Source organism: Clinocottus analis, unplaced genomic scaffold, assembly GCF_023055335.1.
Source record: "Clinocottus analis isolate CAN_PGR_092001 unplaced genomic scaffold, fCliAna1.0.p SCAF_23, whole genome shotgun sequence".
Lineage (NCBI taxonomy): Eukaryota > Metazoa > Chordata > Actinopteri > Perciformes > Cottidae > Clinocottus > Clinocottus analis.
Window position 1 is genome coordinate 1,947,611 of NW_027175965.1, and position 24,947 is coordinate 1,972,557.

The window sequence follows — 24,947 nt, forward strand, 5'->3', positions numbered from 1 at the left end:
TATGTGTGTGTGTGTGTGTGCATATATGGGTTTGAGTGAGAGTTTTCTCTTCAGTAGAAGAGACAGAGAGATAGTGAATGACGAGAGCGTGCAGAGTAGTCGTTTGATAAGAGCTGAAGAGGGGAGGAGTGTTGCACCTTGGTTGTTGTTTCGAATTAAAGTTCCATTGGCTGCATCACCTGCAGATGGATGATCACATGACATGGCAGACCTTTACAGCAGCCACTTACGGGCATAAGGAGAAGTATTTGTCAGTGTGTCAATGTTGCGCCTGTTAGCAACATTCAAAGTTGGCCCGTCCTCCCCTGCTCAATGAGGATATGGCGGTCGCCAGCGGGTAAAAGCCAATAAAGACGCACTCTCATTTGGCGTGTCAACTTGTGACAGTGTATTTGCGATTTTTTTCAGGCCGTGTGCCAGTTTCAATATCGTAAGGCATGTTCACGATCTGACACCTGCAACATTTCATTGAGGCTGACGCCCAGAAAAATAAGAATATACAGACAGAGGGCAAGGTCTCTGAATACAGAGAAAACCCCACATTTAGTAATTAATTAAGAGGATAAAGACAATACATTCGAGGAAAACCCTACTCAGTGTGCATTTAAAAATATATTGCTGAATCATGTTCATATAATTAGGTGTTTTAAGATTTATACAAATATACATTTGTGAATCAAAATATTCTCATTTTATGTTAATGTTATTTAATAAAAATGTTGTCAATGATTAATGCATTTATTTTAGCTTCAATAAAAGTTGAAGGGATCACACACATGTTCCAGTTTGATACACGTGAGGACATAATGCCTTGCAGGTCCAAACCCTCACCACTACCTGTCTGACACCGCCCGAAATGTGAATGTGAACCTCATTCTAACTTTCAACTTGAAACCGATTCTTAACCCTCAAACAGCTGTTTGAAGCAGTCAGGACCATGCAGGCTACATGTCCTTACTTTCCAAAATATCCACTCCAAATAACCAAAAGTCTACACCTTTCAGAAATGACTCGACTTTTCTAAACTGTGCTGAATTTCCAAAGTGCAGGTAACTCCCCTACTAATATTGTCCAAACTTTAAAAATGTCTAAACCTTTTCAAAATGTCCTAAATAAAAAATACATGACACAACTTTTTTAAAGATGGCTTAAACTCTGAAGGGTAACTTGGTCCCCACAAGGCTATAACAGCACAAACACGCTCTGTGCTTCCAGCTGAGTTTGAAGGAGTGGCACAGGGAGTTGTTTTGGCTCAGCAGGTTGGGGAGTGTCAAAGAGGCGCGGTCACCAGCCTCCAAAAACCACCTTCCCCTACTTCACAGCTGCAGTCTGACCGAGGGAAGCGGGCTAACAGGTGGACAGAGAGACTACCTGGCTGCTGAGTTTCCCACGGTAGGTTCCACAGAGTCGCTTTGGCGGCCGTGCCCGCGTGAGAATGAGCATGTACGGGTCCCAGAAGGGCCTGAACATGAGCCGCACGGTCGGGTCCAAAGGCGACTTGACCGGAATGGGAACCACCCAATACGCACGAAGCGAGGTCGTGCACGGAGGCGGTAATGGATACGACCCGTACTTGGACGGATACCAGACCTACAGCTTTTCAAAGTCCTCTGGAGGGGGAATGGCGAGCGGAACGGCGAGGGGTATGGGAGGCGGAATGGCGAGCGGTATGTCCGGCGGAACGGTGACCAGAATGATGGGCAGCATGGGAGGCGGAATGGCGAGCGGTATGTCAGGCGGAAGGATGAGCACTGGAGGCGGAAGGATGAGCACTGGAGGCGGAATGATGAGCACTGGAGGCGGAATGATGAGCACTGGAGGCGGAATGATGAGCACTGGAGGCGGAATGATGAGCACTGGAGGCGGAATGATGAGCACTATGGGAGGCGGAATGTTGGGCAGCATAGGAGACGGAATGGCCGGCGGAATGAGGTACACTTTTTTTTTTATTGTTAACTTTACAACTATTTAATCCGCCCTGTCCTCGCAGCCACTTGTTGCCTGTTTCTGTGAGCCTGCGGGCCCTTTCTGGGGCCTCGAGAGCTGCTGTTTGCTATCAAATATTAATCATGACAGCCTGTTTTATCCCAGTATTCATTTCCCCTCTGCACAACATGTGAAGTCCTTGAGGCTTAAACTGTACAATCATTATATTTGCAGCAATCATATATTTGTTACTTAGGAGTTATATTCCCCAGTCTCCATACACATTGAAAGAAGGTGGCATACTTCACGACACATTTTCCAAATAAGTTGGCTGGTGTGCATTCATAGTTTGTTTGTTAAAGGAGTTAGCAGCTGACATTTTGCATTGACAGGCTACAGTTATATAGACGATAAGATAAGACATAAAGAGCCTTGTGGCTGCTGTTTTTTTAGAATCAGCTTCTTTGCTGCAGAGCAGCTTCCCTCCCTGGAGAGAATCACTGAGTTTGATTTATAGTTTACTTTGAACTGCTCAGTAGACTGCACTGCAACAGGTTGGGCAATTTTCAGACCTTCTGGTATTTGTTAATAGGTATGTGTGCGTGCCTTTTGAATAGAACAGTATTGTCAGTGGTGTTTTTCAAAGAAAAAGACACTTTTACATTCAGTAAGGACTAGAACTAAACCAATAAACCGACTGGCCTGATATATCAGCCTATCAAAAAGAATACATTATACATTTGGTGACAAGGAAATAAGTGTACGGATGTTTATTGCCATTTTTGCATCCAGCAATTTTTTGTTTTGTGGAAGTGTGCATTTGTTTCTCGAGACGTTTTGCTGTGTCATATATTGCTATTGGCACACATATCAACTGATAAGTAAGCAAGAGAAATGTCAGAGATATGTCTTAATTTATTTTAGACCATTTTGATGAAATATCCTTGTTACATTATTGTTTATGTCATGTATATGTTGAGAGAGACACCAACGTAAGCCTCACTGTTTTTAGTGTAACTACTGCATATGATGATAATGAAGCTTTTATTATTGTGTCATGCATGAACTATTCCTAGCTCATATTGGTTTACAAGACCACTCACTCTTTGGAGAAGCTGCTCACAATTCAATTGATGTTGTATCGCCACAAATCACACATTTGCCTCAGAGTGCTTTACAATCTATACACACAATGACATCCTCTGTCCCGGGACCCTCACACCAGTGAAGGAAAAACTACCCCCTGATGGACAGAAGTACACTATATGTCATGTATAACGAACAACATAACAGAGTTACAACACATTCAATGCACACGACAGAAGGGATTTATATAATAAGAGTAGCATGTATGCTAAAAAAGTTACGACAATAAGAGCAATGCAATTAATAATAATAATAATAATAGTAGCAGTACGTGTCAGGCAAGAACAGGGTGCAGATATAACCACCACGATCCAACCTGAGGGGAGAAAGCCCAAAGACTCCGGGGAAGATGCAGAGTTAGTAATGTGCATTAATGGGCCATACGTTCATACATTCATTCACACATGATTACATAGTAGATAACTAGGGAAGCATTGGTCTAAACTGTGATATTGTTGTAGCCATGCCTTTATTATAGTAATTATGATAGCTTGGTGCTAATGAGTTTGCTCCTCTGGTCCCTGCAGTAGCTCCAGTTCCATCCAACAAACCATGAGCCTGCAGGCCCAGTGCCAGGAGTACCTGAAGAAAGCCGAATACGCCCTTCAGTCTGTGAGTCATGCTTTGTTTTCCTTCACTCGAGCACATCTGAACCTGTCTCAATCTTCTAGTCTTTGTTTCATAAGAACAAGGATCATAGTGCAGCTTCACTTGATGTCGAAAGAATGACAGAAGGGATGTTTGGTTGTTAATTTAGTGGCGGTATGAGTGAGCCTTTAATGTGACACATAATGGAAGCACTTTGTCTTTTTTCTCCGTTGGTTCAGTTTTTAGAGCTAAACCCCCTTGAGACATCTTTCAACTGTCAGTGAAGCCACTTGACAGATTTACATTTTGCAAACACACACATGCACACAAACACACACACACACACACACACACACACACACACACACACACACACACACACACACACACACACACACACACACACACACGCACGCACACACTCTTCCTCAGCTCCCTGCTGAGCAACTTTCTGCAAAGTTCACTCGAAGTGCAAACCTCATTTGTGGTATGCTTTGACGAAGGGGTTGTGTGCTATATATAAGCAACAAGGTCCGAGAGGCAGTACTGTATCGTTCAATAATGTACAGTTCAAGGGTGTCGTTAACCCTTGAACTGTACATTACTGTAGATACAGAACTGCCTCGAGTACCTTATTGCTTTTATAATATGGTTACCAGTGACATTATAAACAGTATTAGTAAGCTGCCTTTCAACCCAACATAGTTGTAGCCACCAAAAGTTGTGTATCACATTTCAGTAGTGTAGAGAAAATAGTCCTGTATGTGTTTGGCGTTGTGTAACTGACTACCTGGTCAGTAAATCTGCGATTTACTTGAAAGCAGGGTGGAGGATGACACCCAGCCACCGATGAAAATAAGTGCTCTCGCTGCTTCTGTCCGTCTTCTGTCCGTTCCTTGTCTTCGTTTCCTGTTTTACGCGCTCGCTCACCGCTAACTAATCTGCTCTCAGAGCGTTAACTTGTCTCTCGGAGCGTTAACCAGTCTCTCAGAGACTAGTACAGTGTTTAGTGTGACTGTACAGGTGGAACAGGAACCACAACCCCCGCTACACATGTTTGGTAAATGTCAAGCCTGAAATGACAACTAACAGTCGCGCAATTTAAATCTAACTATTATTTTGAGTGCGCACTGATATGGAACGCTGGTTAATGTAAACAGGCTGTACAGTACTTTATTGTCTGAATAAACTACCCCCCGTGACTCACCCACAACCAATCAGAATGCTTGATTTGATCCCTCAACCAATCAGAATGCTTTGTTTGATCTACCCGTATTATAATAACTAATATTGCTGGCTCTTAGTTGAAGTTGTTTTTTTTTTCCCGGGAATTTGACATTTTTGTGTATGTTATACATTATTGTGTCAGCGTAAAGCAAAAGTGCCGCATTTGTTGTAGAAAACAAAGACTAAGTGTTTGGCTCTATGTCATATCCCACAAATAACATCAACAAAGTTTTTGCCCAACATAAAGTTTTTAATAACGGGTAATAGGAAAGAAAATGAGGAACACACTGTCGGATATGTTTGATTGGTAGGCACTGAAAAAAATGAATAAAAGTTTCCTTTTCTCAGACAGAAACTTCTCACAGTAAAATAAGTGGATACATATTTTGCAATTGTCTTTCTGTAACGTTGTACACCTCCATTAATGCTTTGTCCATACCTTGCAGGGCGGTTCCATGGGTGATGCAGAGCGATACATGATGATGGCTAAAGACACCATTGAACAGCTCAAGATGTTGGCTATGGACATGAGAGACATGGGACAGCCCCCTGACAACGTAATCAGGACGTAAGGAACGCTTATCCCTTTCTCCGCTTCTTCTGATTTCTGTGTATCTGTTACTGAAAGGATTTATCTTCTCCTGATCCGTAGTATGGAGATGTGTAAAGACCAGCTAAAGGGGGTCCACATGGCCATGACGGGCTCCATGAACAGGAGGAGGAGCACCAGAGGGAGCTCCGGGGGCTGGGAGGAGCCTGGGAGGAGCTTTCAAGATGCTATGGCCTGGATTGCACAACAAAAAGTGAGCACACACACACACACACACATGCATAATACAGACAGTTAGTGTAGAATTACTGCTGTCATTTTGTTATCAGATAGTAAAACTGGTAGGACCATCACGGAAATATTTGCCAGGAAGTTCCAAACTAAAATGATCCTGAACATGATTAATGGCCGGTGACTGACCGTCCCATGAATGAGTTCTGTAAGATTATTACGTATTATTTAGTTCACGTTTCTATTGTGGATTCTTTTAACTTTTCGAGTTCATCCCTGCTCAAAAGTTAGGTTTTAAATGTAGCGTCATTTAAAGACACAGGAATGAACTGTGTTGAAATTGACTGACGGACCTCATGAAACCAGATCACCCAGCACACAGACTTTAGACATGAACGCTTTCTTCTGCTGTGAGTTGTCAGAGATGTGGTAATGCTTGTGGCAATTACAGCATTCGGACAAAAAAAACACATGTTGGGGATCTACTGCAGGGAAATTGAAAGATTAAAAGAATTAAACGAAGGTTTTGTCTTGCCATCAACTCTCAGACCAATTTTATTCTGATAGATTTTATGCCTTCACAAAAAGAAAAGCAAAATCTATCTTGTTTCTCTGCTACCACCTGCTGGTGACATTTAGTGCATATCAAAGAATGTTCTTCTTGATTTTACTTATTTTATTTGTCTAATTACTTTACTTGTTTTATTGTATAGCTTTTAGGATATTTAAAAAATGTTGTGTAAAATATCCTGGCCTATTGTGAAAAGTGAAATGCATTTGAAAAACACACAAGAAGGCTTTCAGAAGGTTTTTTGCTCCCGCTGCAAAATTAACTTAAAAGTTTTTTGCTGCCCAGGTTTGTTCAATGTTTGCGTCATTTTTTCTCTTCAGCGTCTGATTGAAACTTCTTCGTGGGGAGACGATGCTGCCGCCATCAATCAGCAGCTCAACAGCCACCAGAACTTTCACAGCTCCATCCAGAGGAGCGCCGAGGTGGACCGAGCCAAAGACGACCTGGTGGGTTCAGTCTGCTCATTCATCATTGCTGCTGGGACGAAACAATGACGAAGTTATTCAGGTGGCGACAGAAGTCAATTCATTTGACTTCTATGTATTTCAGAGAAAACACCTAAATAGGAACCAGTTGACATAATATCGGCTCGTCAGTGGTTTACTGCTTAGTATAAAGCTTGGAGACGCAGAAAAGGTCAATTTTAGAATCTATGATTGAAGCTGCAAAAGCCAAGATATCCTTCCTTTTAGGCCCTAGTAGGATTCAAACTCCAAAATGACTGGATGCCACCTATACCTCAGTAGCATCATTTTGTGAAATGCCTCTGACTGGTAAATGGTCCCATGTTTCAAACTATTTTTTAATAACTTCTTAAGTGTCTTTCACTGACTGAGATTGATTCTCCTCCCGCAGGTTAAGAAAGGAGACAAGGGCAATCTTCACGCTCTGGACCAGGAATGGGACACTCTGCAGGTGAAAGCAAAAAAAAAAACAACACTCTTGTTCACTAATCCCCACTTGTGTTGGGCATTTAGAGGTGAATTATTGCATTTAAACATAATTTCTTCTTCATTCCTAGAAAATGTCGTTTGGACGGACCGAGCAGCTGCAGGAGCTCAAGCAGATCATTCAGGATATGTCCAAAGAGATCATGTGGGTGAACGACAGGGAGGAGGAGGAGCTGATGTTTGACTGGGGAGACAAGAACATCGACCAGTACATCCCTCGCAAGCAGGAGAGCTACTCGGTAAGGAGTGCAATCAAAAGATCAAAACTCCAATGGAAAAAAGGGAGAGTAGGGTTCATTTTGATGCCGAGACGCGACAGAAATCCTTGATTAATTCCAAGTTTTTTTAAGAGCTTCTTTCTAGTTGCTGAACATCCTTCGTAATCCTGTGAGGCTAAAATACACGAATGCTTTTTTACGAGGTTAATCTGCCTCTTATAAGGGAGCAAGCATTGATGATGCAGTAGATTTTTGTCAGCTGCAGTCAGTCATCCACTAAGAGCGAAGCCACAGAGTGTTCCTCCAACTGCATCCTGATGTTTTCTGCGTCCCTTGTGATGGCTAAGCCTCCTCTTATGTAACAGAAACTGATGAGTGCCCTGGAGGACAAAGAGAAGGACCTGAACAAGCTGAAATCCAGAGTGGATGCTCTCCTGAAGAGCAACCATCCAGCGTCAGACAAGATCGAGGTGCGGGCCGTTTCCCCCCATCATCAGGCAATGTTTACATGCATTTATAAGTGGGAGCTTTATCTTTATTGTTTCTATTTGCTTTGTATTTCAGGCTTACAAGGACACTTTGCAGACTCAGTGGAGTTGGCTCCTTCAAATCACCAAGTGCATTGATGTTCATCTGAAGGAGAACGCAGCTTACAGCCAGGTTACATGAAAAAACTAAAAACTTCAAAGTCGCTCTGGATAAACATTTGTATATTAGCAATTTGTGAAATGACTATCTGTTGGAAAGTACAGGATGTTACTCAAAGTGATTTTGTGGTTTTGTTTTACTGACAGCAACGTTACTTACGCCTATCACTGTCGTTTTTGGCAAACAAGCACTGATAAAGTCACTGTACACTACCTGTCCGTCACTACATGGCAAACACACAAAGTTAGCGAGTATGCAAACACAGTGGAGTGTGTCAAAACACTTTTTAACGGACCTAATGTCAAAACAACACTCTTAAAAAAAACATAACGTCTTCCTAATGAAGTCTTCTATGTATCTCAGTTCTTCAAAGAGGCCAATGAGACGTACAGCAGTCTGCAAAAGGAACATGAGACTGTCCGTAGGAAGTTCACCTGTGACAAGAACACTTCACTGGAGAACCTAATGGAGCTCCTCAGGGGACTGGAGGTACTACACCTTCTTTTTTCATCTCTAATAATGTCTGCAAATGGTCAAAACTCACCACTTCCTCTTAGGTTTTGGTCTTTTCATTGCCATAAACTGTTTTCTCCTTTTGCAGTTGTGTCAACCTTCTACTTTTTTCTAATTACGTCGGTTCAAATTTCAACCTTTCCTCTTTCCATGTTTCATTGAATTGTTTAATTTTTGCTTGTGTCATCACTGTCTTAAGCCACAGAACCACACACTGTTTAACATTATTTATATTGATCTGCATTGTTGTTACCTTTATTATTCTTGGGTTAGGATCTTACTTTGTATTATTATTTCCAGAGGGAGAAGGAGAAGATTATGGAAAACAAGAGGCAGGTTCAACATCTGGTCAACAAGTCCAAGAGCATTGTGAGACTGAAACCCAGAAACCCGGAGGAGAAGAGCAGCAGCCCCGTCTTCGTGAAAGCCCTGTGTGACTTCAAACAAGACCAGGTCAGTTTCCTGGGGATCAAGCTACACATACACACCATTGTATAAAATGCATACTGTCATGCAAGGTTTAGGGGTGACCGAGACACAACATAATTCAAGCCTAGCTTTCCCATTTCAATTTTCCATAAATATTTGAGTTCATTTACTGATTTCGGTTAACCTACTTGCAGCCGAGTCCGAACTAAACAAACCAAATCAGATGCCATCTTCACTCTTTATGTAGAGTCATCATCAATATGTGCCACTCACATGCTGGGAAAACGCTCACCGATGGTGTCCTCGTCCTGGCACACACATATTTGCATACACGTACATTCTTAAATATTTAAAACTTTCTTAGACTTGTCTTTTGGAGCCATATTTGATTCTGTTCATTTATTTGGTGACACAATGTATTTTTTATTGGACTCCACAGAAGGTGATCTGTAAGGAAAATAAGGCCATCCTAAAGGACAACAGTCAGCGCAGTAAGTGGGACGTTACGGGCCCGGGAGGACTCGATATGTTGGTGCCCTCCGTGTGCCTGATCGTACCACCTCCCAACCCACTCGGCATCAGTCTGGCCAACAAGTAAGATGCAATTTGTTTCGGCTGAGAAGAAGATACAATAACCTGGTTTTTGTGAGGTTACGTTTGAAATGTTGTACCCTGTGTTTTCCAAAGGAACGAGCAGTACTACGAGGCCATCATGTCCATCTGGAATCAGCTGTACATCAACGTTAAGAGTCTCATCTCGTGGCAGTACTGCCTCTTGGATATTAAAAAAATCAACTCCCTCACTGTGTCCATGGTAAGTGATGAGGAAGCTCTCTGGGGCCGGCCTCTGTTGGTTTCCAGCTATCCAACAGGATGGAAAGTTTTTATCACGGGAGTGTTTTAAATAATGTCCATTTACTTAACGTTTGGTTTCGGATGTAGGTTAGAGTAAGACTTAATGTGTGTGTGTGTGTGTGTGTGTGTTTAGCTGTCCCGCATGCGTCCAGAGGAATACCGTCAACTCATCAAGAGTCTGGAGACTCACTACGAGGAGTTCAAACTGAACAGCCACGGCTCCCAGATGTTCGCTGACGAGGACAAGAGAAGCATTGAGAACCAGTTCACCGGAGCTCAGACCCACTACGAACAGATCGTGGTGCAGCTGCCTACTTACAGTCAGTATTACCAAAAATATAAATATGTATATTTTGATTAAAAGGTGATGATGATGTGTAATTACCATTAATGTAATACAAAAATATTAATCATTAAACATAAATCAAAGCTGTGGCAGTCAAAAAGACAAGATGACTGTGTTCCTGAGAATTTTAATTTAGTGTGCATGTTTTCTCTTTACATTATCAGTAAATATAAGTGCATTGATAATTCAGACATTTTATTATTTTCTTCTTCACTTTTACAACCAATGTGGCTGAATTTCGACGTCTATATTGTTATTGATAATTGTTTTGAAACTTAAATGTCTGAATTGAGGAGAAAATATAAAATATAAAGAAATGTGAAATCGCTCATTCTTAAGAAGCCCTTTGAAATCTGTGTGATAAACACGTTTTTTAAGATTTCTCTTTTGAAGATTTCGATTAGAAGACACACTCCATGTTCTGGACTTAATCTTTCAAAATAAAGTCCTTTCGTAAAACCAAGTTGTTTTGACATAAAACAACTTGCAAAACTGCAAAGCATGTTGTGCTTATACAAAACTACACCTGTATGACCATATAATCATCTTTTCTTCCAACCTTTATCAATAAAATGTGTCTTGTCTCTACTCACAGTTGTAAGTCAGGGAAATATAGAAGCACAGCAAGCAGCCGCACAACAAGCAGCCGCGCAACAAGCAGCCGCGCAACAAGCAGCCGCGCAACAAGCAGCCGCTCAACAAGCAGCCGCTCAACAAGCAGCTGAGGCCAGGAGGCTGGAAGAGGAGGCCAGGATGCGCCAAGAGGAGGCCTGGAGGCTGGAAGAGGAGGCCAGGATGCGCGAAGAGGAGACCAGGAGGCAACAAGAGGAGGCCAGGAGGCTCGAAGAAGAAAAACGAAGAGCGGAGGTGAAAAAAGTGAGGAAAAGTGAATTGAAGGTGGAGAGCAAGGTGGTGAAGAAGCAGAAGGCGCCCCCTTTGTCGGCCTCTCATGTCACCTCCTCCTCCACATCCACCTCCTCCTCCTCCTCCTCCCGTAGCTTATCTGAGCTGCATGCGCTCAGACTCAAGCTAGAGGGCGCCGAGAACACGCTGAGTCAGCACGTTCACATCTGCTTGGGAGACGACGGGATGCACGACTGTGGCCTCAAGATCTCTCAGTTAGAGGTAGACACGAAATCCATGAATACAAAAAAAAATAGACAAGCATGCAGTATTGAAAGCAAATGCTATTCTAAATACATATTTATTGCAATAACTGTACTTGTGCGCTTCCCCGCAGACGCTGCAGCAAGATGTCGAGTCGCTGCGCGCAGAGTACTTGCGTCTAAGGGGGGGTATCTCAATGGAGCTGGAGGGCATGAATGATTCTGATAAAGCCCAGTTCCTCCGCAGTGAGATTGGAGCCATTGACCTAAGACTGGGCAGTCTGGAGAGCAGCTCGTCAGCTTACGTGCAGCGGTAAACCAACACTTTGATTATTCAGGAAGTTTTATTGAGATCAAGTACTCATTAGCAAGATCAACCTGAGATAAAATGTTATACACACAAGATCAGTACCCTGCCAAGTACCCTTGCCTTTGTCACACATTACTAAGACAACACATGAAAAGAACTCTGACATTCATTTCCCACATTATCACAAAAATAAAGGTTTTCTATAATTTCTTCCTCTCTATCAGGCTGCAGGCTCTAAGGGACATGCTGGAGAGTGTGGCACGAGCTGAAGACATCGTGAAAGTTCATGAGGCAAGACTGACAGAGAAAGAGACCACCTCTCTGTCGCACAGTGAAGTGGGGGATTACATGTTGGCCTTGAAGGTATTGTATAGGACATATTACATTTTCACGGAAATCTTTTTTTGCTAACATTGCTGCAGTTTTCAAGAAGATATTGCGATGTTTCAGTTTATATAGTTTTATTTGACATGTATCGCACAAGTAAGAAATGATCACTGCTAGGACAGACAACCAGTGCATATTAGTGCTTGGCTGAGTGGTCATCCATCAGTTTAAATAAGAAAAGCTGATGTGAAAAAGCTTCAGAGCCACACTGTGTTGCATTTCTGTATGCCGCGATTTATTGAAAACATATTGATAACTGGTCCGGCTTGTCACATTTGAATGGTGTCTCTGGTGCTTTGTTGATGTGTAGAATATTAAAGCAGAGCTGGATCAAAAGAAGGATGTTCTGGCCTCCATGGAGGCAGAGCTGGCCAAGGCCAGCCACTGGAACAGCCAGGTGGGCGGGCCCTTCCACAGGTGTGACATGATGCTATCCAAATACACTGAGCAGGTGAACCTGCTGTCAGACCGCTGGAGACGAATCCAAGGGCAGATTGACACAAGGTATGTCGTTCTCTATTTCTGATATGTATTTTACACAAGGGACCCATGCTAAACCTAACCTGACGATTGACTATTACACCAAATCTGAGTACCTGAAATATCTCTTTGCAAAACCGTTTAAACAAGATGCTGACTATGGTCAGCTAGTTCATCACTCTCCCTACGCCAAAACCTATTTACTGACAGGCTACATGTATGGATCTGAGGCCTGTTTAGCAGAAGTGATTTGTGAGCACTACTTACACACAGATTATGGAAGTGTCATGTTTCACAAGGGATTGGTAATTGCCAATTTAACACAGATTTGCGAGTCCTACAAGGCTCTCAAATTCTCTTGCATGGGTTGAATGGATAGTGTTAATATAAGAGGAAACAATACTGCTGATTGAGTAAAAAATATTTAAGGTTGCATTTTGTGTGCTGGGAACTTGTGATGGGCATTTTCAACAATGAATTGATTGATAAAATTGGATGATTGATCTATTATGAAAAACAATTCCTTTTTTTAAGGCACTCAACACAGCACAACTCTTCAACACCTCCGTGCACCTGCAACTCTCTCAGTCTATTTCTCTGTAGAATCAACAGTTTCTACAGTAAAACATGCTGATGGTGTTGCTTCATTATGAATTTGTTCTCTTTCCTGCTCAGAGTCCAGGATTTGCAGCTGTATCAGCCTCAGCTGCAGCACTACAAGCAAACCAGCACCTCCCTTATTGACTGGATTGATGTCACAAAGAAAAAGCAAGACGCCCTGCAGGCCACCAAGATAGAGAGCATCCAAGGACTGACCGATCACATTAACAACCAGAAGGTTTCCAGCTCAGCCCTTTATTGATTTATTTGCTTACAGCATTGAGAGTCTATGTCCATGTGTTTTTAAGTCATCCAACATATTTATATTATTGTCTTCTCCAGGCCCTGAACTCCGAAATACTAGGGAGGAGGGAGACGGTAGAGAGTGTGCTGAAGGACAATGAGACCTGTGTGAATGCTATCAAGGTAAGGAGGCCTACATATTTACTGCCTTTAAACTCATTCAAATAATGAATTTCATGACTATGTCTGTGTTTTACAGGACTATGAAACGGACCTGGCCTCTTACACCTCTGGTTTAGAGACTTTGCTCAACATCCCCATCAAAAGGACAATGTTGAAGTCGCCGTCGATGGACCTTAATCTGGAAGTAATAAAACCAAATTGGAACAGTTGTGTCATTAAAGCTGAAGCTGCTTTTGGTATATGGTGACCCACTAAATGTTTTCCCGTTTATTCTTGTATTTTAAGGTATAGGATCAATTACATTTCTATGAATCGGTGAAGTTAAGCAATGTGTTATCTAAATCTATCTTTTGTCTTCGACTTGTCTTTGTCTCAGGCTACACAACTACAAACTCGTTACATGGAGTTGCTCACCCATTCTGGTGACTACTACAAATTTCTGGGAGAGCTGCTCAAAAACATGGAGGAGCTCAAGGTACTGATCTTGTCTTTTGTAGTTCTTTGAATATTTGTGTTTGCTTTGTATTCCTTCCCATATGTCTTTGTGCTTAGTCTTTCTGAAAACTATTTTGTAGAGATGAATATATGCTTTATATTTTTGCATTTTTTGTAATCAGTTTAACCCATTTGAACCAATCATTCAAGTACACTGTGATGAAGTGTTATAATAAGTACATTGAAATGTGTTTAAAATCACCTCTGCATTTACTTTCGCTTCGTCTTGCTTTCAGATTCGTAACACCAGGATTGACCTGTTAGAGGAAGAACTTCGGCTGTTAAGGGAGAACATGCAAGACCGCAACGCCAAGAACAAATCCTTGGAAGATGCTGTTTCCCGTTACCGGCTGGAGTTGTCCAACTCACAGGACATGTTGCTATCAATGGAGGAGGTGAAGCAAACCTCTGCACTGCAGTGCAATGCCACCAAGGACAGTCTTGACTCCACCCAGAGCCAGCTGGCAGATCTCAATGATGAGGTGACACGTCTGAAATACTTGCTTGAAGAAGAAAAGCGGAAGAAGAGACTGGCAGAGGATCGCTACACGACACAACAGGAGGAGTACGAGTTGGTGCTGAGGAGGAGGCAGAACGAGCTGGACACGGTCAGCCGGTCCAAGACGGAGCTGGAGAAGAGTGTGTCAAGTAAGGACCACGAGATTGTAATGCTGCAGCGACAGCTGGCTGAGGAGGCAGCGAGGTTCAAGGAGCTACAAAGGGAGATGTCAAAGGTAAGGAGCCAATTCAGTACGGAGATCAATAACTTAAAGCTCAGCTATGAATCCCAGATCCACGTCAGCCACTCAGATATCCAGAGGCTGGCATCCCAGAGGGAGGAGGATACAGCTGATCTCCAGATGCAGAAGGACAGGATGGAGGCAGAGAGAAGGAATCTTGAGGAGGAGGTGAGGAGGCTCAGGATGTCTATGAGCCTGGCTGAAGAACAGAGGATGAGGGCAGAGGAAGAAGCTCACAGTCAGCGTGCTGTCATCACAGAGGAAGGGCGCAGGAGGAGAGAAGTTGAAAGTCAGGTCGAGGTGCTGTTGAGGCAGATAGATGAGGAAAGCAGCCAATATACAGAGGAGCTGGCTCAAGTCATGAAGAGTCTGCAGGACAAGAGTGAGGAGCTGGCCTACATTACACATAGTCTGGAGGAGGAGACCCGCAGGAGGAGAACTATAGAGGAGGGACAGAGTGTGCTTGAACAGACTTTGGCTCAGCTGCAGGTGAAGCTAACCAGTTCATCAGTGGTTACTACCCAGCTAGGGGAGTGCGAGGAAGAACTTCAGAAGATGCGTTTGGAGCTGGAAAGGGAGAGCAGGGAGCGAAGCAGAGTAGAACAGAACATGAGCAGGTTACAGGGACGTATGAAGGACCTTCAGTCTGTGAGAGATGAGCTAGAGAGCCAAGTGGATAGTCTGAAAAAGGCGAACCAAGAAGAAGTGTCCAGACGAAGGCAGGTAGAAACAGAGCTGAAAAACACCACCATGGCCATGACAGACTACATCAGCACCATTACCACTCTACGCCAGAGCCAAGAACATGCTAACATGTCAGAAAAAAGAGCTGAGGAAGAACATCTTAGGTTGCAAGAGGAACTGGAGAAAAGCTCAAGACAAAACAAGACCTCTGCAGAGCACATCAACCAGCTGAGCGCTGAGCTGAAGGCCCTGCAGCAACAATTCCTCCAGGAGCAGGCAAAATGCAAAGAAGCAAATCTCAGGAATAAGGGTCTTTACAGAACTATTGAGGAGAAGAGTAAGGCACTGAATGAGAACTCTGTTGAGCTTCAAAGGCTGAAGGAGATGACAGAAACCCAGACCAAAGAGAGGCTGAGGCTGGAGGAGGAACTAAGGGCAACACAACATGATAAAGAGGAACTCCTGAGATCCAAACAGGGAAAAGACGACGAGCTCTCCTCTCACATTTCTGGTCTGGAACTGCAGCTGCAAGCCAGTGAGAGAAGCAATGTAGATTACCGCAACCTGGTCTCAGAGCTCTCATCGGAGAGACAGAAACTCAAGCTGGAGACTGAGAAAATACAAAAGCAGGTCACCGAGGTACATGGAAGTTTGGCACTAAATCCTGGATTGCTCTCGTCTTTCCAAATCAGAGTCCTAATTTGGATCAATCAAGTAGCTATTAGAGTCTGTAGCCAAACTTCTGCTAGATCCCCTGTAGAAGACTCCCACTTGGTAACTCTGATTTGAACACATATTGCTATATGTGTTTGAATGAACTTGCATGTCAATCACTTGCATGCAAATATAATTTATGTCTCTCTGCCTGTCGACACCCGAACCAACTGCCTTCCTGTTCACACTGTGCAAAGATGTGCAGTCTGCATGCCTTTCCTTCTTTCCCAGAGTGATCAACATCATCAATGACATCATTATCTCTGGATCTTTGGTCTAATATAGTTTAATTGTTTTTTTGCATTAATTATTTGTGCACGTTTTAGCAAATTTACAGAATGTTGAAAGTAACTATTCCAATCTGTAAAAAATATTAGTCAAAATAGTGGATCTGCCTCAGGATTGGGAAGGTTGACTTCACAATGAAAACCTATTGATTTTTGAAATTGTGTTTTTTTTTCCCACGGGATAATTTAAATGATTGACTTCTGTAATGCCATTACTTACATACTTCCCAGTCTTGCAAGACATGTTCATGTTTTTCTGAATGAACGCACACAGACTTGCTCTTCATACTATATATATATATATAATATTTTAATAATCCAAAAAAGATTTTGGTTAACTTGTTATGCATTTAACATTGTGGCATTTTTAGGTTAAGTCTATTCTGCCACATTTCAAATCAAAGCAGGACAAAAGACATTTATGACATCTTCTGTTTCTAAAGTCACACAGTTGTTCAATGTTCTGCTTCTAGAAAAAGATAATATAGCAAGTATGTGTGTGGTCCTCCTTGATATCATTTAAGTTTACCATTAAGGTTTACTAGCACCAGTACAAATTAAGGTGCAGTTCATTTTAATAGTAGCATAATGATTTCTGAATACATTTTTTAGAGCCAAATCTGTTCTATCCTAGTCTATCCATGATTGTATACTTGTATACTGTGATGCAAATTGCAAAAAACAAATGTATGGTTCTTAAAATATAAAGTACATTTATCAATGATTTTGTTGACTAACCTTTTTCTCTCTCTGCTTTTTTCCTTCTTTTTTCTGCAGACAACCGCCTCAACACTATCCATTCAGTCCCAGTACAGTGAGATTGTGAATGAGAGGGATGCTTTATTGCTGAAACTGAAATTGTCAGACAAGGACAAAGATCGCTACCTAAGGCTAGAGGAGGAACTCAGTCGCATTAAATTGTCCCAAGACTCTGAGCTTCGCAATAAGCAGCGTCTGCAGGAGGAGAACGAGAGGGTTAAGAGAGATTTAGATTACTGGAAGGAGCAGTATGAAAGTAAGCAGGGCCAGATAAGGCAATATGACACGGACAAGGAACGTCTGGAGAGTGAAAAGAACACTTTGAAAAGTGAGATAGAGAGGCTGATGAGGGAACTCAGGGAGCTTGATGAGACATATAAAAGTAGGCTGTCCACCATGCAGAAAGAACTGCGAGAGGTAGCTATTGTCAGAAAAACCGAGGAAACAGAGTTGATGAGAGTTAGGGAACCCCCGACCTTGGATGCCTCCACTCTGATTTTTGACGGGGTTCGTAAGCCTGTCACAGCAAACCAGTTGCTTGACTGTGGTGTTTTGGACAAACCAACATTCACCCAACTTGCAAAGGGGCACAAGACTGTCCCTGATGTTTCTAACGACAAAAAAGTCAGTCTCAAGGGGACAGGCCCAATAGCTGGGGTGGTAATTGGAGGTCTGAAAGGTCCAGGGTCTATTACACAACCTATATTCAAAATGACTTTCACAGAAGCAAAAAAAGAGAATCTGCTACCCCCAGATAGCGTTGACCTGCTACTGGATGCTCAGGCTGCCACAGGCCACATAATTGACCCAAGAACTAATCAGAAGTTGACAGTTAAAGAGGCATGTGATCAGGGTGTGGTTGATGAAGACGACAAAGAAAGATTGCTAGCAGCAGAAGCTGCAGCTGTAGGATATCGTGATCCTGGCACAAGCAAACCCCTTTCAGTATTCCAGGCCATGAAAAAAGGACTGATTGACAAGAACACAACACTGCGTCTGCTACAAGCCCAGGAGTCTGTGGGAGGAATTCTAGATCCTGTACTCAGTGTGTTCTTACCCAAAGACACAGCCATTGATCGTAACCTAATTAATAATGAAATATATAGTGCTCTGAATCGAAGCCCTGAGCTCTACCTGGACCCAGAAAGTGAAGATGGTGTAACCTATATCTCAATGAAGAGGAGATGTAAGGTAGAGCTACAAACAGGCCTTCTGCTTCTTCCTATCTCTGAGAAGGTAGACCCCTCCAAACTGGTCTTTGATGGTGTAAGGAAACCTGTCACAGCCAAGCAGCTGCTTGATTGTGGTGTCCTGGACAAACCAACATTTATAGATCTAGAAAAAGGGAAGCAAAATGTCCCAGAAGTGTCTGTTGACAAAAATGTTAATCTGAAGGGGACTGGGCCTATTGCCGGGGTTGTAGCTGGGAGTCAAGGCAAATTGTCTTTTTCAGAAGCCAAGAAACAGATGCTCCTGCCTGAAGATAGTGCTGATTTGCTACTGGAAGCCCAGGCCGCCACAGGTCACATCATTAATCCCAGAAACAATCAGAAGCTGACCGTAGAGGATGCATGTGCCAGAGGAGTGGTGGACATTAGTGATAGAGACAGATTATTGGCAGCTGAAGCTGCTGCTGTGGGATACAAGGATTCTAGCTCAGGTAAGCCTTTCTCAGTGTTTGAGGCAATGAAAAAGGGTGTAATTGACAGGAAGACTGGGCTACGCTTGCTGCAGGCCCAGGAGTCCGTGGGGGGCATTCTTGATCCCAATCTCAGCGTGTTCCTCCCCAAAGATACAGCAATCAAGCGCAACCTTTTGGATGAAAACCTCCGTCACGCTCTAAACCAGAGTCCTGAGTGTTACCGTGATCCAGAAACTGAGCGTGATGCCAGCTATGACACATTGAAAAAAAGATGCAAGACAGAGCCTCACACAGGTCTGCTTCTTTTGCCAATCACAGAGAAGCTAGACCCTTCCAAATTGATTTTTGATGGTGTTCGTAAGCAAGTAACAGCAAAGCAGTTGCTTGATTGTGGGGTCCTGGACAAAGCAACATTCAACCAACTAATGAAGGGAGAGAAAACTGTCCCAGAGGTGTCTGTAGATAATAAGGTCTTTCTAAAAGGGACAGGATCAATTGCTGGTGTGGCAGCTGGACCTTCAGGGAAAATGTCTTTATCAGAGGCCAAGAAACAGATGCTTATGCCCCCAGAAAGTGCAGATTTACTACTGGATGCTCAGGCTGCCACAGGACACATCATTGACCCCACAACCAATCAGAAGCTGACAGTAGAGGAAGCATGTGCAAGAAGAGTGGTGGACAATAGGGATCGAGATAGACTCTTGACAGCAGAAGCTGCTGCTGTGGGATATCGGGATCCTAGCACAGATAAGCCCCTTTCAGTGTTTGAGGCAATAAAGAAGGGATTGATTGACAGAAATACTGGGCTACGCCTGCTTCAGGCCCAGGAGTCTGCTGGAGGCATTCTAGATCCCAATCTCAGCGTGTTCCTCCCCATAGATACAGCAATCAAGCGCAACCTTTTGGATGAAAACCTGCGTCATGCTCTAAACCAGAGTCCTGAGTGTTACCGTGATCCAGAAACTGAGCGTGATGCCAGCTATGACGCATTGAAAAAAAGATGCAAGACAGAGCCTCACACAGGTCTGCTTCTTTTGCCAATCACAGAGAAGCTAGACCCTTCCAAATTGATTTTTGATGGTGTTCGTAAGCAAGTAACAGCAAAGCAGTTGCTTGATTGTGGGGTCTTGGACAAAGCAACATTCAACCAACTAATGAAGGGAGAGAAAACTGTCCCAGAGGTGTCTGTAGATAATAAGGTCTTTCTAAAGGGGACAGGATCAATTGCTGGTGTGGCAGCTGGACCTTCAGGAAAAATGTCTTTATCAGAGGCCAAGAAACAGATGCTTATGCCCCCAGAAAGTGCAGATTTACTACTGGATGCTCAGGCTGCCACAGGACACATAATTGACCCCACAACCAATCAGAAGCTGACAGTAGAGGAAGCATGTGCAAAAAGAGTCGTGGACAATAGGGATCGAGATAGACTCTTGGCAGCAGAAGCCGCTGCTGTAGGATATTGGGATCCTAGCACAGCTACGCCACTCTCAGTGTTTGAGGCAATAAAGAAGGGGTTGATTGACAGGAAGACTGGGCTACGCCTGCTTCAGGCTCAGGAGTCTGCTGGAGGTATTCTAGATCCCAATCTCAGCGTGTTCCTCCCCAAAGATACAGCTATCAAGCGTAACCTTTTGGATGACGATCTCTGTCGTGCTCTAAACCAGAGTCCTACATGTTACATTGACCCAAACACTGAGCATGAGACCAGCTATGGGACTTTAAAGAAGAGAAGTAAAACAGAGTCTCACACAGGCCTGATACTTCTACCAATCAAAGAGAGAAAAGACCCTTCCAAACTGATGTTTGATGGAATCCGCAAGTCAGTATCAGCTCAGCAGTTGTTTGAATGTGGAGTCATTGACAAGCCAACATTAGACCAACTGGTTAAAGGGGAGAAAACCGTTTCAGCAGTTTCTATGGAAAAGACAGTATATCTTAAGGGAACTGGAGCCATTGGTGGGGTGTTAGCTGGACGTGAAGGAAAAATGTCTTTCTCAGAGGCCAAGAAACAGTTGCTCCTGCCCTCAGATAGTGCATATTTGCTACTCGAAGCCCAGGCTGCCACAGGATACATCATTGACCCTGAAACTATTCAGCAGCTGACAGTCGAGGAGGCATGTGCCAGAGGAGTGGTGGACATTAGAGATCGAGACAGATTATTGGCAGCAGAGGCTGCTGCTGTGGGGTTCAAGGATCCTAGTTCAGCCAAGCTTCTCTCAGTGTTTGAGGCAATGGAGAAGGGATTAATTGACAGGAAGACTGGACTACGCCTACTTCAGGCCCAGGAGTCTGTGGGAGGAATTATAGATCCTAATCTCAGCGTGTTTCTTCCCAAAGATACAGCAATAAAGCGCAACCTTTTAGATGAAAACCTCCGCCACGCTCTAAACCAGAGTCCTGAGTGTTACCGTGATCCAGAAACTGAGAGTGGTGCCAGCTATGGCACTTTGCAGGAAAGATGCAAGACAGAGTCTCAAGCAACCCTACAACTTTTGCCAATCACTGAGAAGTTTGACCCTTCCAAACTAGTCTTTGATGGTGTCCGTAAAACCGTCACAGCACAACAATTGCTTGACTGTGGAGTCCTGAACAAAGCAACATTCAACCAGCTATTGAAGGGAGAGAAAACTGTCTCAGAGGTGTCTGTGGATATCAAGGTTTTTCTGATGGGGACAGGGTCAATTGCTGGTGTGACAGCCGGGCCTTTCGGGAAAATGTCTTTTACAGAAGCCAAAAAACAGAAAATGATGTCCTCTGACAGCGCTGACATGCTACTGGAAGCTCAGGCAGCCACTGGCAACATCATTGATCCCAAAACTAATCAGAAAATGACTGTAAAGGAAGCATGTGCCAGAGGAGTCGTGGATAAGGAGGACGAATCAAAGTTGTATGCTGCTGAAGCTGCTATTATTGGTTACAGAGACCCAAATACTGGCAAGCTCCTGTCAGCAGGCCAGGCCATGAAGAAGGGATTAATTGACAAGGACACAGCTCTACGTATACTTCAGGCCCAAGAGTCTGTAGGAGGTATTTTAGACCCTGCCCTCAGTATATTTCTACCCAAAGATATTGCTATGAATAGGGATCTCATAGATGAGGACCTATATCAGAGCCTGAATCAGTATCCTGCGTGTTATCTGGACCCAGACACCCAACAAGCAACCACCTATGTATATCTGAAGAAAAAATGCAAAGTAGATCCAAAAACTGGTCTGTTGCTTCTCCCTGAACCTAAAAAGCCATTAACTGTCCAGGGGCTCAGGGACCAGGTGTCAGTGATAGATTTAGTGGATGCAAACCTTTTAAGCCGGTCGGTTATGGACCAACTTAGGGAGGGCAGATTGACGAGCCGCGACATTGAAGACCGTCTGTGCTCCTACCTGAGAGGCTCCACCTGCATAGCAGGGGTTTATGATGAGGCCAGTGATAATGTGATGCCAATTTATCAGGCCATGAAAGATGGACTGTTGAAACCTGAGAACACTCTGGAACTGCTGGAGGCTCAGGCTGCCTCAGGTTTTATAATTGATCCTGTCAACAACCATTACCTGACTGTTAGTGATGCCTACAATAAAAGACTGTTTGGGCCAGAGTTTAAAGACAACCTGCTAGCAGCAGAAAAGGCTGTGACTGGCTACAAACTGCCTGGTACAGACAAGGTTCTCTCTCTCTTTCAGGCCATAAAGAGAGGTCTGGTAGAGAAAGGTCATGGCATGCGTCTACTAGAGGCCCAGTTTGCCAGCGGTGGCATAGTTGATCCTGAACACAGCCATCGTATTGACGTGAACGAAGCCTACAAGAGAGGTTACTTTGATAAAGAAATGAACAAGATCCTGACTGATCAGAATGTTGATACTCAAGGTTTTTTTGATCCCAACACAGAGGAAAACCTAACATATCTTGAGCTTAAGAAACGCTGTATCTCAGATAAGAAGACTGGCCTCATACTTTTGCCTATCAAGAAAGATCTAGAGTCGACTCTGAAGAACACTCTGAGAAAGAGGAGAGTGGTAATTGTAGACCCGGAGACTAATAAAGAGATGACAGTACGTGAAGCGTATGACAAGGGGTATATTGACTACGACACCTTCATGGAACTGTCCGAGCAAGAGTGTGAATGGGAAGAGATCACTATCACTGATCCAGATGGTTCCACACAGTTTCGTATCATTGACAGGAAGACTGGAAGACAGTATGATATTACTGAGCTGCTTGAAAAGCGAGTAATTGATCAATCAGATCTAGATGACTACCGATCCCGTACCATCACCCTTACTCAATTTGCAGATATCATTGGCAAGAAGAGCAAATATGGATCATCATCATCAACAACTTCAAGATCATCAACAGCTTCAGGTACAACTTCAGTGAAATCATCATCAATGATTTCAAACACATCAGCATCCCCTGGTACATCTTCAGTGAAATCATCATCCACTTTAAGAACCTCAGCTTTCTCAGTTCCATCGTCAGTGACATCCTTAACCTCATCAGTCCTGTCAAGACCGTTATCACCTACTCTTGCCAAGATGACAACAACAAGAACGACAACTGTCACAGAGCAAAGCTCCTCATCCAGCAGTGTAGCTCAAGACTCACTTGACTCCCTTAGGGGTATATCCAGTGTATCAATCACTCTGGCATCTCCTCTTGAAGCAGTAGGTGACCAGGAACCTGTAGGTGCCATCTTTGACACAGACACTCTTGAGAAAATAACTATCACTGAAGCTCTGGATCGTGACCTGATGGATTCTATCACTGCACAAAGACTGCTAGAGGCTCAGGCTTGCACAGGAGGAATTATTGATCCCACAAATGGCCATAGACATAGCATCCAAGAGGCCACCCGCCTTGGCATAATAACTGCTGACATGGCCTCTAAGCTTAAGCCTGCCCAGAAAGCCTTTTTTGGCTTTGAAGATGTCAAAACCAGGAAGAAGATGTCTGCTGCTCAAGCCATGAAGGAGATGTGGCTGCCATATGAGGCTGGGCAGAGATTCCTGGAGTTCCAGGTTGTAACAGGGGGGCTTTATGACCCAGAAATGGGCTGCAGAAGAAGCATAGAAGATGCTGTGAACAGGGGCTGGTTGGATGCGAGAACAGGCCAGAAACTCCAAGACGTCAGGAACCATACAAAAAACCTAACTTGCCCCAAGACCAAACTAAAGATCTCCTACAAGCAGGCTCTTGATAATTGTCTGGTGGAGGAAAGCAATGGGTTGAAAATGCTCCAGGCATCATCCGTGTCTTCCAGAGGGATCAGCAGTCCCTACAACGTCTCCTCTGCCCCAGGATCCACCAACGGCTCCAGGAGTGGCTCAAGACGGAACTCCCGCAGGAGCAGTGTGGACCTAGGCTCCCCCAACTCTTCATCATCAACTTCTCACTACAGTCGCAGCTTTACCACCTTCTCCTCCTCCACTAATTAAATTAAGAAAGACTCTGCACAATCATATGCTTTTCTCACGAATAAATCAGAATCTGTTAATCGTACTGTTGAGAAAAGATGTGTTGAATATGAGGAGAAACATTCAAAGATAATGTTCTTTAAACATAATGCTCTTAAGGCTTTTTACATAGTTTTAGATTTTAGCTTTGGTGATGCTGTGCTTTTACAACGCTATAGTTAAAATGATTTGATTGTGACAATAAACATCACCAAGATATTTTTCTTAAACTGGACTATGGTATTAATGGCAGCCATTTTATGGTATTATTGAAAATAAAGTGGATATTATTATAATTGTTGGTTCCCTTTAATTGTCTCAGATAGCTTATGGATTTCCAAATATGTTTTTCAAAATCTTTCTTATATCCTATTTTTAAGCTTTGCATTGGCAACAAAATGGTTTTATGTTGACATTCATCTGAAATGCTTGTTTTGTGATGGGTGAGATGCAGGGTTTGGTTGCATAGATTGGCTTAAGAACAATTTTTTTATATGATGAATCAGTTGTTCACCATTGTTTTCTTTTTTTTTTGTTGCTTTTTTGGTCTTTCGTGCTTCTGGTTTTGTAACAGTTTAATAATCAATATCTCAAAATAAAAAAGATTCAGACTTTTTCTCATATGGATTGATGTCTGTTGTTCAATTTTCATGCACACGTTTGATATTTACA

General features: G+C 43.2%; 1 protein-coding gene across 2 annotated transcripts; it reads left to right on the top strand.

Moving 5' to 3' along the window:
* The first annotated feature begins 1,345 nt into the window (after positions 1-1,345).
* On the top strand, positions 1,346-24,896 carry LOC137793449 (desmoplakin-A-like). 2 transcript variants are annotated; one of them, XM_068589612.1, is made up of 24 exons: positions 1,346-1,932; positions 3,600-3,684; positions 5,334-5,455; positions 5,540-5,690; positions 6,560-6,685; positions 7,095-7,154; positions 7,261-7,428; positions 7,773-7,877; positions 7,972-8,067; positions 8,419-8,544; positions 8,869-9,021; positions 9,437-9,591; positions 9,685-9,811; positions 9,986-10,172; positions 10,794-11,323; positions 11,439-11,617; positions 11,839-11,977; positions 12,312-12,505; positions 13,157-13,319; positions 13,424-13,507; positions 13,584-13,691; positions 13,884-13,982; positions 14,239-16,065; positions 17,205-24,896. In XM_068589612.1, exons 1-24 carry the CDS (start codon positions 1,436-1,438, stop codon positions 24,255-24,257), a joined length of 12,534 nt encoding a protein of 4,177 aa, XP_068445713.1. In that variant the 5' UTR covers positions 1,346-1,435; the 3' UTR covers positions 24,258-24,896. The 2 variants fall into 2 exon arrangements, with proteins under 2 accessions (XP_068445713.1, XP_068445714.1); XM_068589613.1 differs by having other exon boundaries at positions 14,239-14,736.
* Positions 24,897-24,947: the final 51 nt, after the last annotated feature.